At 50.4% G+C, this 14,810-nt stretch overlaps 2 protein-coding genes across 3 annotated transcripts; both read left to right on the top strand.

Moving 5' to 3' along the window:
* The first annotated feature begins 266 nt into the window (after positions 1 to 266).
* Positions 267 to 5,043, top strand: LRRC52 (leucine rich repeat containing 52). The gene is made up of 2 exons (XM_009559851.2): positions 267 to 891; positions 4,784 to 5,043. Exons 1-2 carry the CDS (start codon positions 267 to 269, stop codon positions 5,041 to 5,043), a joined length of 885 nt encoding a protein of 294 aa, XP_009558146.2.
* A 2,627-nt stretch (positions 5,044 to 7,670) lies between these two features.
* On the top strand, positions 7,671 to 14,373 carry MGST3 (microsomal glutathione S-transferase 3). Of its 2 annotated transcripts, none has more exons than XM_054073341.1 (6): positions 7,671 to 7,724; positions 10,299 to 10,422; positions 11,565 to 11,638; positions 12,319 to 12,376; positions 13,432 to 13,504; positions 14,150 to 14,372. In XM_054073341.1, exons 2-6 carry the CDS (start codon positions 10,306 to 10,308, stop codon positions 14,257 to 14,259), a joined length of 432 nt encoding a protein of 143 aa, XP_053929316.1. In that variant the 5' UTR covers positions 7,671 to 7,724; positions 10,299 to 10,305; the 3' UTR covers positions 14,260 to 14,372. The 2 variants fall into 2 exon arrangements, with proteins under 2 accessions (XP_053929316.1, XP_053929315.1); XM_054073340.1 differs by lacking the exon at positions 7,671 to 7,724 and adding an exon at positions 7,786 to 7,968 and having other exon boundaries at positions 14,150 to 14,373.
* The last annotated feature ends 437 nt before the right edge of the window (positions 14,374 to 14,810 follow it).

The raw sequence follows: 14,810 nt of genomic DNA, 5'->3' as shown, positions 1-14,810 counted from the left end.
GAGGCCACTGCCGTCGCAGAGGTGTCATCTGGCACCAAGTGTGACACGGAGACGCTGCAGCCACCGTGCTGCATCTGCTGATGTAGAAAGCGGGCTCGGTTTGCAGCCGGGCGTGCTGCCAAGGAGTCAGGTGAGTCGCGGACACAAAGTGCTTCCCCACAGCCTTGCAGCCAGACATCTCCTCGGCATGGCTGTGACAGTAACACAGCTTCCGTAGGGCTGCTGGCAGTCCCCAAAGGGCTGAGTGGCCTGGAGGGTGTTAGACCATGTCTCCTTCAGGTAGACCACAGCCCCTGAGCCTTATGTTTCTTCTGGGGATGGGGATGGCATTGGAGAGGATCTACTGCCCAAGCGGGTGTAGCTGTCAGTACCTGGAAGTGAACTGCACAGGGCAACAGCTGCAGGAGTTCCCTGCGGCCATCCCGCTGGACACCAGGCAGCTGATTCTGGCAGCAAACAACATCTCGTACCTGCCGGCAGTTGAGTTGAGCTTCTTGGCCGATTTGGTCTATCTGGACTGCAGGAAGAACCTGTTGGGGGACGACCTGGATTTCACTTTCATTGGTGTGGCCAAGCTGGTCTATCTGGACCTCAGCTTCAACAACCTCACACAGGTCACCTTTAGCACCTTCTCGCATCTGCTCAGTCTGGTGGTGCTGAAGATCTCAGACAATCCCAACCTTGTGTCCATTGAGAAGGATGCTTTTGCCAACAACACCTGGCTGAGGCTACTGGATTTGAGCCGGACAGGCTTAAGGTTCCTGGACACCAGCACTGTCCGAGACCTGCCCAACCTGAGATTTCTGGGTCTCAGTGACAACCTATGGCACTGCAACTGTTCCTTTTTGGACTTCATCACCTGGATGACAGAAAGCAACGTTCATTTTCCAGGTGAGGGCTGTGTGAGCCGGACTTCTCTCCTCCCTACCCCTGCAGATCTGTGTGGAATGGAGAGGGCCCTCTGTTCTGTTTCCCAAACAGCTCATGAGGTTGTGCCACTGCATGTCGACTGTGCGTCCTTTCTGCTGGTGTTGCACAAAACACGACAGAGCAATTAGTTTACACGTGACAGAGAGTCACACTTCTTCACATCCTAGGACAGTCAGGGAGGCGTAGCCTGTAGCTAGGACGTTGCTGCTGCTCTAAAACACGTGCCTCCAGCCTCAGGAGGTGTCTCTGTGTTCACGAATCACAGCACTCCGTGGCTGCAGTGCCAAGAATGAGGAGGCCAATGTGACTTTGGGGAGATCTGCACTGGGAAGGATGCTGCTCTGAATTTCCTACCTTCTCTCCATCCGCTTTGATTGTTTGGTGCTGCTGCAGTACCAGTGTGTCAATGACAATCAGTTAACCCCCCCACCCTCTGTGTAAATGCTCTCCTGCCTCTGTTCTGACCTGCTCAGAGCAGCCTTTCCAGCCCTGAGCTCTCCATAGTTCGGCCAGCATCTTTTTCACTTTGAACACCTCCTTTCTGGCCTCTTCAATAGAATCATAAGAACCATATAATGGTTTGTGTTGGAAGGGACCTCAAAGCCCATCTGGATCCACCTCTCTGCCATAGGCAAGGACACCTCCCACTGGATCACGTTGCTCAAAGCCCCATCCGACCTGGCCTTGAACACCTCCAGGGATGGGGCAGCCCTTCTCCCTGCACCACATGCCTGGCAGACATACCTCATTTGTGCAACCTTTGCAGCAGCAATGCTGCTCAATGCTGGGAAAAAAGGCAGGTTGAAAGCCAGTCGTCTCCTCTTCTGCTCTCCTGTCTCACTGACAGGGTTTCTGGGCAAAGCTTGAGTGCTGGAAAGCAGCAAGAATTTAGCTGTTGACTTCTGTGGGGCTGTGATCATGCTCTGTTCCCTGACAACCTGTTGCCGTGCGTGAAGAGTGTACACAATGCCCTATTCTTAAAAGCACGGCAGCTGTTGTGCTAGGACAGATAAAAATGACAAATCCTCCAACTTCCAGCTGTCCCAATGCTCCCATTCCCCAGAGCAGTTACATCCAACTGATTATCATATGCTCAGAACTCAGCAGAGCTGCTGTTCCCATGGGGGTTCTGTGTTGGGTACCAGGTGAAATCTGATTGACAGAACCCAAGCTGCGCTCAGAAAAGCATCTATATCCTTATGGCTGGGAGGATCCATGTGTTCCCAACCCACAGCAAATCAGGTCTGTTTTCCTCTAAGTTATCCGCATTAAGAAATGTATGACATGCGATGCAGGTGAGCGCTGAGTCCCACCGGCTGCAGTGGCACAGCACAGCTTGCTTCTGAATAAAACCCATTTCTTGCAAACAAGGTCTCCAAGACTTCTTTCCTTACATCATCTGGGATGCCAAAATCAGCTGTTTCCTGCTACATGGAGAGGTTCTACAAGTGGACCATGGGCACCCAGTGTTCATGAGGCAGGGTAATCACCACTTCCCTTTCCCAGAAAAACACTGCTCCCAAGGGCAAAGCCTCGTCCTGCAGCCACAGAACTTGAAATTGAGTTTCCAAACTGAAAAGTAACACAGCATGTACTAATGCAGAAAGCGTGATCATCAGTAATGAACGACACAACGGTGAGAGTGAGCTGTGAAAGAGGAGTTGTTTCGGAAAGGCTGTCCATCAAATAAGGGGCACAAAAAACCCTAGGGAAGAAAAGGGGAGGGCAAATGGAAGCTGAATTGAGGATGCCTGTGTTTTATTAGATGTAGTAAGCTGTTTATAGACAATAAAGTTTTTTATTTTTCTTATACATGTTACAGGCAGTTATGGAACGGTATAAAAAAAAGGGTATATATTCTTATCAGAGAGACTGGAGATAACACACTCAACCCTGGAATAGGAGAGTAAAGTTCACTGTGGGCAGTTTGAGAGGGTAAGAGTAGAAAAGGATGTGGAAACCAAGTGTAGGAGTATGTGTATGGCTCCCTGTGCTGTGCTCTGAAAAATGGGAAAACCAAAGAAATCAGAAAGCCCGCAAAGGCCGTTCCACTGCCCTGCTCTGCTGGGCTTTGCTGCGTCCTGGCGAGTTGCTGTGGGTGAGTCCGCCGTGTGCCTCCTGGGACTGGTAGGAGGGCTGTGCAAAGCTTCCACGCTGCTGGGAAGTGTAGACAGGCTGGACACCCCATATCACAGGAACCCACCTACCTTTAGGCTTTCCTGCAGCTCTCTCTTCATCAGGACAAGGTGGCCTCCGACCTAGGGTTGTTACAGGAGCCGACAGCTCCCGTGCAAAGGGACGTTGAAACAGCACACTGAAACCTGCTGCAAGCAAATCCACATCCTGGCCTTTAAAAAGCTGCTGTCGCCTCATAGAATAGCTTTGGACCTGTGTTTTGTGCTCAGTTGGATCCACGTAGTCTCGTTGCCGGCATGAAGCTGCCCAGATCTAGATGAAGTTGGGTAATGCAGAGGTAAAGCCTCACTAGTGAAAGGCAATGAGAGGTACCAGTGCGGCCACACGCTGCAGCTGTGTCAGTAATACACAATATAATATAATGTAATACAACATTAGAGACATTGAGTTGCTGGAGTGTGTCCAGAGGAGGGCAACAGAGCTGGCGAAGGGTCTGGAGCACAAGGCTTATGAGGAGCGACTGAGGGAACTAAGATTGTTTAGCCTGGAGAAAAGGATGCTGAAGGGAGACCTAATCGCTCCCAGAAAGGAGGTTGAGGTGAGGTGGGTGTTGGTCACTTTTCCCGAGTAGCAAATGATAAGACAAGAGGAAATGGCTTTAAGTGGCACCAGGGGAGGTTTAGATTGGATAATAGGAAAAATTTCTTCACCAGAGGAGTGGTCAAATATTGTAATAGGGTGTCCAGGGAAGTGGTGGAGTTTCTATCCCCAGAGGGATTAAAAAATCCTGTAGCGGTGGCACTTTGGGATATGGGTTAGTAGGCATGGTGATGTTGGGCTGACGGTTGGGCTGGATGAGCTTCAAGTTCTTTTCCAACCTAAATGATTCCATGATTCTAAGATCATAAATCCCCTGTAGCCCATTCCTCTCTGCCTTTCCCCCACGTCTATCCATCCAGTGCCTCCGGTAGTGACCAGCCTGTGTCTGGCACAGTAACATTGCCTGGTCTGGGGGGTTCAAAACCTGCAGGAGGAGAGAGCTGTGGTTGAGGGCATCCTGTGCTTCCGCAGATCCCAAAAGGCGACAGTGCTTTTCGACATGCTCAGCCTTCACTAACTTCAGAGGGAAAAGGCAGCATACGTTTTATCACTGCATATATTACAGTATGATAGGGTACAGGCATTATTTCAGTGCAACTGAATCATTGATGAGTTGCCTCTTCCTCTCTCGCAGCGCAGGTGAGGCTGTGCCTAATCACAAACCACTTCAGTTGTCAAACTTGACTCCCTGCGCACAAGCCTCATTATTCCAGCATAATTTAGGCTGTGTCGCTTCAGAAGGTGTTTGAGAGTTACAAAAAATAATCAAACAAAAAAAAAAACCAACAAAAACAAGCAAAGACAAGTTCTCTTATATTAAAATAACAATGCAGGGATGAACACTGCAGGGACAGGAGTTTGTGCACTGTCATAACTCGACAGGGAGCGTTTTCCTGTGGAGGCAACATTGCATTCTGGAAACCTGGTAACTGTGATTTGGCAAAGATTTGGCAAGGGTTTGCCTCTTGATTTTACCTCAGCCACGGAGGGAGAGGGGTGTGAAGTCTGTAGACATTTTTCAGGAGTTTTGCTAAACTCCTCCGTCATTTTTCTATCAGGAATCTTGTCCGTTAATGCTTAAGACACAGGTAAGAGAGTTTTTCTGCTTTTCCCTCAGATGCCGACAGCATCACCTGCTACACCCCCGAAGGCTTGCGTGCCCTGAAAATGCCTGCAGTGGGGGCAGAGCTGCACTTCAGCTGCCTGACCCAGCTGTACAAGCAAGACTACATCTTTCTGTGTCTCATCGGCTTCTGCATATTCTTTGCCGGCACCGTGGCAGCCTGGCTGGCTGGCGTCTGTACTGTCCTCTACGAAGTCCACACTTCAAAGGGAGAGGAAGAGGAAGAAGAGGAGGAAGAAGACGCAGTCAGTTAGGAACAGCCCAACAAATCGTTCTGAATTCCCATTATGGGAACTGAAGGCAGGCCCTTCCTCCCTGATTTCCTACAGGATGTCCCACTCTAGATGCTCTTTTCTTTTTTTGCAGTGGAATAAAACTGAAAGAGAAAAACATCTCTGTGCTCCAGTTTCACTCTCTGTGCTACCCCCACTTGTCTTATTCCAGTAGGACTCAGGGTATTGGCAAATATTCAGTGCCAGGCATTTACGCTCCTTCTTTACCACGAGACCGCAGAAAAACAGGGCCGTCAGGACTGGCTTGAAGAGGTGCAATCTGAAATATGGGAAAGGCCCCAGCACTGCTGTAGCCAGGTGGTCACCAAGGTCTTTTTGACCAGAAAGACCAGCAGAGCTTTCTGGGACCAGTCCAGACAGTTCCGTGTCTGCAGGGAACCTGCTGTGGAAAGGGAGGTAACTGAGCAAAGAGATTAAAGCCAGGACTTTTAGGGGTGTGGGATATCACTGGGTCTTCCTTTCCTTTTTTCCTTCCTTCCTTCCTTCCTTCCTTCCTTCCTTCCTTCCTTCCTTCCTTCCTTCCTTCCTTCCTTCCTTCCTTCCTTCCTTCCTTCCTTCCTTCCTTCCTTCCCTCCTTCCTTCCTCCCTTCCTCCCTTCCTCCCTTCCTCCCTTCCTCCCTTCCTCCCTTCCTTCCTTCCCCATTATGCCAGGAACCATCTGTCCCCCTGCAGCCAGACCCCCTGTAGCTCCACCAGTTTACACACATTTACAGAACAGCAAATTCCAGCCCCAGTTTGTATCACGTCTCCCTAAAAATGGATTTTTTTTTAATATGTAAAATATGCTACTTGCACACACTCCAAGTATTCTTGGGAATGGCTTGGTTTTGATGCCAAAGTCTCAGGGCTGTATTTACAGAGCAGGATAAAGGGAGATGTGAATAGGATCCTTTGTAGCACTAATGCTGGTAATTGCCAAGTGTCTGCTTACAGGAACGAGTAGAGCAAACTCCGTGTGGGAAATGCCGGCTTCTGCATCCAACGCTAGCAGGATCTGGCAAAAGAAAAGGGAAAAGCAGGCAAAAATATCGGCAAGCACGGTATAAATTACTGTCTTACAGCCATTAAACTGTAGACTAAGAACCAAAGTTGCAACTTGGTGTGACAAAATAAGTCAAAAGCAGACACAGCAGCGCAGTCTGCTTAAGGATGTACGTGTGCTGGGACATTGATGTAAGGGTATATATGTGCTGGAGATGTATATACAGGAATATGTATACACTGAGGACATCGATAGGTGCACTGCAGACATATATATTTATGCTGGGGATATATATATATATATAGTGATATATATGCACTGGGGCGATATATACATGGATATATATGCACTGGGAACGTATATATATATATAGTGATATGTATGCACTGGGGACATATATAGAGGAATATATATGCACTGAGGACATATATAGGGATGTATATATATATGCTCTAAAGACATATATAGAGGGATAATATGTGCTGGTGATATTTATATAGGGATATATATGCGCTGAGGACATATATATATGGATATATGTGCACTGGGGACGTAGATCAATGCGCTGGGGACGTATGTATAGGGATATATATGTTCTGAGGACGTATATATAGGGATATATATGCACTAAGGACATGTATAGGGATGTATATGTATGCTCTAAAGACATATATATAGGGATAATATGTGCTGGTGATTTATATAGGGATATATATGCACTGAGGACATGTATGTACGGATATATGTGCACTGGGGACGTATATATGGGGATATATATGCACTGAGGACATATATAGGGATGTATATATATGCACTAAACACATATATAGAGGGAGAATATGTTCTGGTGATATTTGTATAGGGATATGTATGCGCTAAGGACATATATATGGGTATATATGCACTGGGGACGTATATATGGGGATATGTATGCACTGAGGACATATATAGAGATGTATATATATGCACTAAACACATGTATAGAGGGAGAATATGTGCTGGTGATATTTGTATAGGGATATGTATGCGCTAAGGACATATATATGGGTATATATGCACTGGGGACATATATATAGGGATGTATATATATGCACTAAACACATATATAGAGGGAGAATATGTGCTCGTGATATTTGTATAGGAATATGTATGAGCTAAGGACATATATATGGATATATATGCACTGGGGATGTAGATCGATGCACTGGGGACATATATACAGGGATATATATGCACTGTGGACATGTATAGGGATGTATGTATATGCACTAAACACATATATAGAGGGATAATATATGCTGGTGATATTTATATATGGATATATATACACTGGGGACGTAGATCGATGCACTGTGGACGTATATATAGGGATATATATGCACTGGGGACATAGATAAATGCCCTGAGGACATATATAGAGGGATAATATGCGCTGGGGATGTACCTATAGGGCTATATATACACTAAGGGCATGTATATAGGCATACAGATGCCCCAGGAGCGCAGGCAGCCGCTCTGAGCGCGCACACCGAGGCTGGAGCGGCGCTGCGCCCCGTGCCCGCCCCGTGCCCGCCCCAGGCTGCCCCGCGGGGATCCGCCCCGCCCCGCCCCGCCCCGCCCCGCCCGGGCAGCCGCGCCGCTGCCTCCGTCCGCGCCCGAGGTGAGTGCGGGGCTGGGAGAGGGGCGGGGGGATCGCTCCGGGCCTTCCTGCTGCTGATCCCGCCGGGAATCCGCCCCTCCGGCCCCCGCTCCGTCGCTGCGGCCACCGGGGCGGGATCCATCGTGGGGCAGCGCGGGGCTTCATCAGCTTCGCTGACTCGGTGCGCGTCGGAACTGGATGGGCATTGAGGTCCCTCCCAACTCGAACCGTTCCGTGGCTCTATCCTAACAGCTATGGCAAACTTGTAAGGAGCCTTATTCTCGAGTTAAAGCCCCCCGGGAGCTGCTCTGCTCCAGCCCCTGGGGGGTCGCGCTCCAGAATCCACTGGTGCGGTGGCTCCGGCTGTGTGGAACACAGAAATTCCCGCTTGTGCGTGGTGCCAGCGCTTGTCAGGGAAGTCCTTGCAGCAGGACAAAGGTGGTGGAAATGCCTAAGTCGCCAGGATCCGTCAGAGCCACCAGGCGCTCAGTGGGAGAGGCCCGAAGCGAGCTGCGCTGGGCAGGGCTCCATATGGACCAGGATTACTGGAGCAAAGGCTCACAGCGGAGTTTTATACCGGCACTTAGTGCAGTGCTGTGACCAAATTGTGCTCTTTGCTGCTAAGATAAAAGCCCAGTTTATCACTTAGGGCGAAGATAAAATGCCTCGCCCTCGCTGGCAGCCAGGGTTCTCCACCAACCTTGCACTCTGAAGGGGGAAACGGGACCATCAACCTGCTCTGACCGGTGAGAATGTGTTCAGTGTGTCACCTGGAGGGCATTAACCTCTATTCCATGGGCGTGCAGCTGACGAGTCTTAGTTACGTGAGGTTTTGAATGTTCTTACTGATAATTGTTTACCAGACTTGATGTGGACAAAGCCAGCCGTCCTCTTCACCTTGCTCCATCAATAATAATCCCTTTTCAAAGGAGAAATACAAGCTTCTGGTCCTGAAGATTCCTTGGAAAGGGTGCTGGCATTGTTGGAACAGGAAGGTGGTTTGCATCAGTTCTGTGGTGTGGCCTGTTTTCCCCCACGCTGCCAGATTGTGTTGGGGGGACAGAGCAGGAGGCACCAAAACCTGGGTATGTCGTAGGGGCACCAGACAGGGTTGGGTTTGTGGAGAGTATCCCATCAGTGATGGTCTCGGCACTAACTGGGGTTGCACCGACAGCGTCTGAGGTTTGGGATTGTGCAAGAGAACCAGCACTAGATGATGGTGGGGAAGTGCTCCTGGGCTCACTCGCAGCTGGGGAGGGTGAAGGAGCGCTCAGGGTCCAGCTCCTCCCACCAGTGCAGGCTGACAGCAGGTCCACCAGGTGGGCAGCAGGAAAGAGGGAGAAGCATGGAAGGGAGCCTTGCTGGAGGGCACCTGGCAGAGGCTGTTGAATGCACTTTCTGTTCCATGCTTCCATCTCAGGAGGAAGCACGGGAGCCTTAAATGCAAACCCTGCAGGCCCTAGTGTCTCCTGTTGGGCCAACTCGCTCGTGTAGATGTTGGTCCATGCCAGCAGATGCATGTTGCTGGGGCTGCTCAGTGGGTTGTGGCTCTGAGATGGTTCCTTTTCAAGTGGGGTGACTGTCATTTGTCTTGCCAGTGACTCTGCGGAAAAGGTTACTATTGCAATTGTTGCGGTGGGGTTTATTATTATTTTATATGAGGATGTTCCCATGAGAACCTCATGAGGTTCATCAAGGGTCAATGGGTATAAACTGGAGAGGGGCAGATTTAGACCAGACATAAGGAGGAATTTCTTCACCATGAGGGTGGTGAGGCACTGGCCCAGGTTGCCCAGAGAAGCTGTGGCTGCCCCATCCCTGGAGGTGTTCAAGGCCAGGTTGGATGGGGCTTTGAGCAGCCTGATCCAGTGGGAGGTGTCCCTGCCCATGGCAGTGGGGTTGGAACTGGATGGGCTTTAAGGTCCCTTCCAACCCAAATTATTCTGTGATTCCATGACAGCAGTTCTGACTAACTGTTCGTGTGGCCCAGCTCTTTTCAGCTCCAGGGATTTCTGAACCAGTTCAAGTCTCTGTATTACAATTCTCAGTTTACCTCTCATTCCCAGAGCTTGCCCAGTTTCCCCTCGAGTGGCATTCACAACATCCCTCAGCAGGGCGTTCCACAGGTCTTTTTCCCACTGCATGAAAAATAACCTTTTCTGGTTTGTTTTGAGTCTGTTTCCTGGCTTCATTGGTGGCCTCTGGCTCTGGTGTTTGAACCTGCTGTGAACTGTTCAGTTCTCCAGAGCATCCCTGCAGGCATGGTAGTGTGAGGTCATGGGACTGGTGGCACCTGCAGTTGGCCATAGTCCTGCTCTGAGCTGGAGGCTGAACCAGGGTCCTCCAGGCAATGCCTCCCACAAGTGCTTGGAGGATTTTAAGACTTGCTGGACAGGAACTCCGCCCTTGGTTTGCACAGGCAGCACGAGGTGAAAACTCCCCAGCTCGCCATTCCCCCCTTCCTTCAGCCAGTGCTGATGCCCGGAGGGCTTGGGTCCACGCTCAGCAAATCTCCCAGATACACCTATTCCTGTAGAGCTGCCACTTCTCCAGTCACACCCCACAAAAGTAACAGGCTCTTTCTGTCTGTGACAGCACCGAGATGGCTCTTCTCTCCAAGGAGTATGGCTACGTCATCCTGACGGGGGCTGCTAGCTTCGTCTTGGTCACACACCTCGCACTGAAAGTGGGCAAGGCCCGCAGGAAGTACAAAGTGGAGGTGAGCATCCAAGCGGAGGGAAGGGGAAGGTCGGAGCTGGGCTGCAGGGGATGTTGCAGACAAGCTAAGTGACACCTTGCTTATTTTGGGGTGACTTGCTGACATTTTGTGCCCCGCCACATGGATGCAGGAGGGATGGAGTTGCTCTCCTGGCTCTCCAGACTGGAGCAGACGACACGACAGAGCTTAGGGTGCAGCAGACTGGGCACTTGGCACCGAGCTGAGACAGCTGAAAGCACAAGGCTATGAGCTCAGAAACACTGATGAAACTGTGCAGCCTGTTTTCCTGCAAAGAAGGCCAGGGCAGCATTGCGGGGGGGGAACAGAAGTGACAGGAGGGTTTCCCAAGCTCAGAGGGAGCACACGAGCCCTATCACACGCAGTATTTCAAGGTGACCTCCCCTCATGTCCATCGAGGAGCCCACAAGCCAGGCAGGGCTGTGTGCTGGGTGGGGACAGCAGATCCTGTCTATGAGTCAGGGTGATGGCATGTGGTACCACCCAGCTCCAGAGTGCAAACCTTTGCTCTTTGCCCAGGTCACTCACGGAAGTGGCAAGAAGGGATGGGAGCAAGGACAGCCCCAGGCATGTGCTGCAGGCTGCGGGTGCACGTTGGGGTGACCCCATTCCTACCGCAGGCACTGAGGGTTATAGGAAACCTGCCCAGTGCACATGATGGGAGCAGCGTCTGCAGCTCAGCTCGCTGCTCAGCGTTACCATGCTGTGGAAGGCAGTGTCCTCCCAGCCTGTTCCCGGTGATGCTTGCTGCCAGCTCCCCAGAGGAGACACAGGGGCACATCCTCACTGCTGCTTTGCTCACCCCTCCAGAGGAAGGAGATTTAAACGGGGAGGTCACCCAGCACCTGGCTCTCTTCTCTTTGAAGCAAGGCCACCTCTGTGGCTCAGGGAGTTCAGGACGTGGCCTGAGGCAAAGCAGCAGATTTCAGCCAAGCAGTTGTGGGCTGTGGGACAGGAGACTGGCTCCAAGTTGCCAATGCAAGAGGCAGTCTTGCAAACACCAGGGCAGCAACTGGGCTCCCTGGGAGTGGAGCTGCAGGGCACGCTCCTCCTTGCTGGGGAGCAGGCTCTCGAGCCCAGGCTGCGCTGGCTTATGTTTTGCTGCTGGTTTATTGTTTTGGCAGTACCCGACCATGTACAGCACAGACCCTGAACATGGGCATATGTTCAACTGTATCCAGCGTGCACACCAGAACACGTGAGTACCACGTACGAGTGCAGAAAACACACAGGGCTGTGGAGCAGCACCTGCAGCTCGAGACTCACTGCTGCCAAGTGCTTGGGTTCAGGCTCAACGCCTGAGGAAAATAGGTGGCCACATCCTGCTGTGCTGTAAGGCTGTGCTGGCTCCTTACCATGCCTTAAACCATGACATGGGGCTGTGAATTACTCCTTTTCCCCAGTACCCGGCTCTTTGCCCTCAGGGGTGGATCTTAAGACTCTGGAAGTCTTGTTTGTAGAAGAGCCTGTCTAGGGGCTGCTGAACTGCTGTGTCTGCTTGCCTAGACCTCCCTGAGGAGAGGCTAATCTGGACCAGGCTGCAACACCTCAGGGAGGTGCTGGGAGAAACAACTCCTGGGTTAGCTGGGGGCAAGTAGTATTTAGCAGTGGCTTAGGGCACGAAATGGAAAGAGTGGGTGGGTGACCTTGGAGAGAGGCACAGATGAAGGGGAAGTCTGTAAAAGTCTGTGCATGTTCCGATTTCCTCTTCCCTTATCATGGCACAGCACTGGTCACAGCTCTCCCAAGCGTGGAGCCTTCTATCAGTCAGGCCCAACAGAAACCTTGGAAGGGGATACTCATAGGTTCTGTGTTTCTGGACTTGCCTCTTTGCAAGCAATTTGACAACAAACACAATCTCCTTGCTTTTATTTTCAGATTGGAAGTTTACCCTGCCTTCCTGTTCTTCCTGGGCACCGGCGGAATCTACCACCCAGTAAGTGACTCCACGGTGCAGGCCTGTGTGACTGAACTCTGCTCTTGCTTCCCTGACCTGGGGAGGGTGGGGACAGGAGGCCAAGCAAGCTGCTCCAGAAGCAGCAGGCTGCTTCCCTAGCCACATCACACCTCACAGCTGTGCCCCTTCTGAAAATGTTGTGGCAGAAGGTTTTGTGCAGGGGACTCGCTAATAAACTCATTACTGCTGCTTCAGTTTTAGACCCCTTTCCTTACCCTTTTTGGACAAACTGAAGCACTCACAGCCTCCAGTCCATGAGTGGGAAGGGTCCCTCCAACCCTGCCTGGTTGTTCCATGCCCTGCAGCACCCGGTTGTGTGGAGGACGGGAATCTTTTCCCCTCCTAAGCACGCTTTCATGAAGAGCTTATCTGATAGAAGTAGATGGGGAACACGGTGATCTTCCCACTCAGTTCCACCACGAAAAGGAGATGCACAAAGGCTCAAAAAAAGCCTGGGTTATTTTTAACTGAAAGATGTAGACAACTCGCAAACAAGCAGGCATGCCAGAGAGGGCAGAAGGAGTAACTTTTTCTTGGCGACCAACAGACAAATCGGGTCACTGTTGAGTATTATTTTCAGAGAGGGAAGGAAGCAGCACGGGCAAATCTGGCAAACGAAGCCATGCTGGCAGCAAGCTCTAAATTAAGAGGCAAGGTGGGAATCTCCGACATCTGCAGAAGGCAGGGGAGCAGGGCTGGGGGCAACAGCTGCCTCCAAGATCCTGGCACGTGGTCAGGCTCAGTAACTGGACAGCGGTGAAAGGAAATCCAGCACCTGCTGCCTGTATGACTTCACCATTTCTTGCTTGGAAAGAGTTGTGCAGCAAACCAGCAAGGCTCTGCAGCACATGACTTGCTGCCTCCTCATAGGTTTTATGGAAGTGACTCGCCCCAGGCTGGGTCCCAGTTGTCCTAGCAAGGTCAGGACCCACACTGCAGTTGGTGGTTGCTTCTTTGAAGCAGGGCTGCTCTAACGGTGAAGCACACGCAAGCACAACTCTCCAAAACCTTTAATGCTTCTGCTTTCTCTCTAGCGGACTGCCACAGGACTTGGCATCACCTGGATCCTTGGGAGAATCCTCTATGCCTACGGCTACTACACTGGGGGTAGGTTTTCACCCTGCAGCACAGAAACTGCTTGGAAACTCAGGTCTTTTACAATAGCCCCAGGGGTTTTTCCTTCAGCTCACATCAAGGAGACCGCTCAAAGCTTCTAGTCAGGGTGGAGAAAAGTGTGCGGGTCCTGAGGCTAACTCTGCATAATGCTTTTCCTACTGACAGGAGAGCGCTAATCCAATAGTAGCACAGACAGAGGGTAGGTACAGGGTCTGAGCTGGTGCCTGCCACTTTCCCTTGAGATACATCTGTAGTTCCTGCTCCCTCTAATTTTCAGGAAGGGCTGGTCTTTCAACGACAGGCTGCTGAACTGACACAACTAACTACCTGAAAGGAGGTTGTGGAGAGGTGGATGTTGGTCTCTTCTCCCAAGTGACAGGTGATAGGATGAGAGGGAACAGCCTCAAGCTGCACCAGGGGAGGTTCAGGTTAGGAAAAATTTCTCCACTGGAAGGGTTCTCAGGCACTGTCAGAGGCTGCCCAGGGAGGTGGTGGAGTCCCCATCCCTGCAGGTATTTAAAAGATGGGTGGATGAAGTGTTTAGGGATGTGATTTAGTAGCGAACAGCTACGGTTGGACTTGATGAAAGGTCTTTTCCAACCTAGTGATTCTATAAACGCCGTGTCTTTTTTCCAGATCCAAAAAAACGAATGAGAGGGGGCATCAGTTCAATTGCACTCATTGGGCTGGTGGGCACAGGCGTGTGTTCAGCATGCAAGCACCTTGGCTGGATCTGCCAGAACTAACTGACCATCATGATGGCTGCCTGGGAAACTAAGGGAATTTTTGTTTTCTTTTCTTTGAGAATATTTCATTTTATGTTTCTTTTCTTTTTTTTCTTTTCTCCTCATTCAATAAAATGAAGTTGTCAAAACTGTATTTTCTCTGAAGTTATAGAGGGTGTTCTTACAAAGTTTTGCAGAATGCTAGAATGGCTCCAGTTTTGTAAGGACCACAGAATTCTGCTTATCAGGCAGAAATGTCCTAGCCTGTATGGTTCTAGTGACCGAAAAACCATCTTGCAACCTGTTTAACCCATGCAGCAGCAGCCCTATTTTTGGACCCCTCAATTCATGTCACTCTGTGACAAGATGCTCCAAACAGAGTTAATATTTATTTGATTGCTAAAAAAAGATGTAGGCAAACATTTAAAGTTCTTGCTTCATTGTGTTTATAAAGACAGTAGGCCTATAGGAAGGAAATCGAATAGCTTTTGCTTACAGAAGCAGCACTCTATCCTTCACTGGAGCTTGCTACCACTCTACTTGTGCTCCGTACTGTGTGTGTGGACATGATT

This window comes from Cuculus canorus, chromosome 8, assembly GCF_017976375.1.
Source record: "Cuculus canorus isolate bCucCan1 chromosome 8, bCucCan1.pri, whole genome shotgun sequence".
NCBI lineage: Eukaryota > Metazoa > Chordata > Aves > Cuculiformes > Cuculidae > Cuculus > Cuculus canorus.
This window is presented reverse-complemented; position numbering and strand designations above follow the sequence as displayed.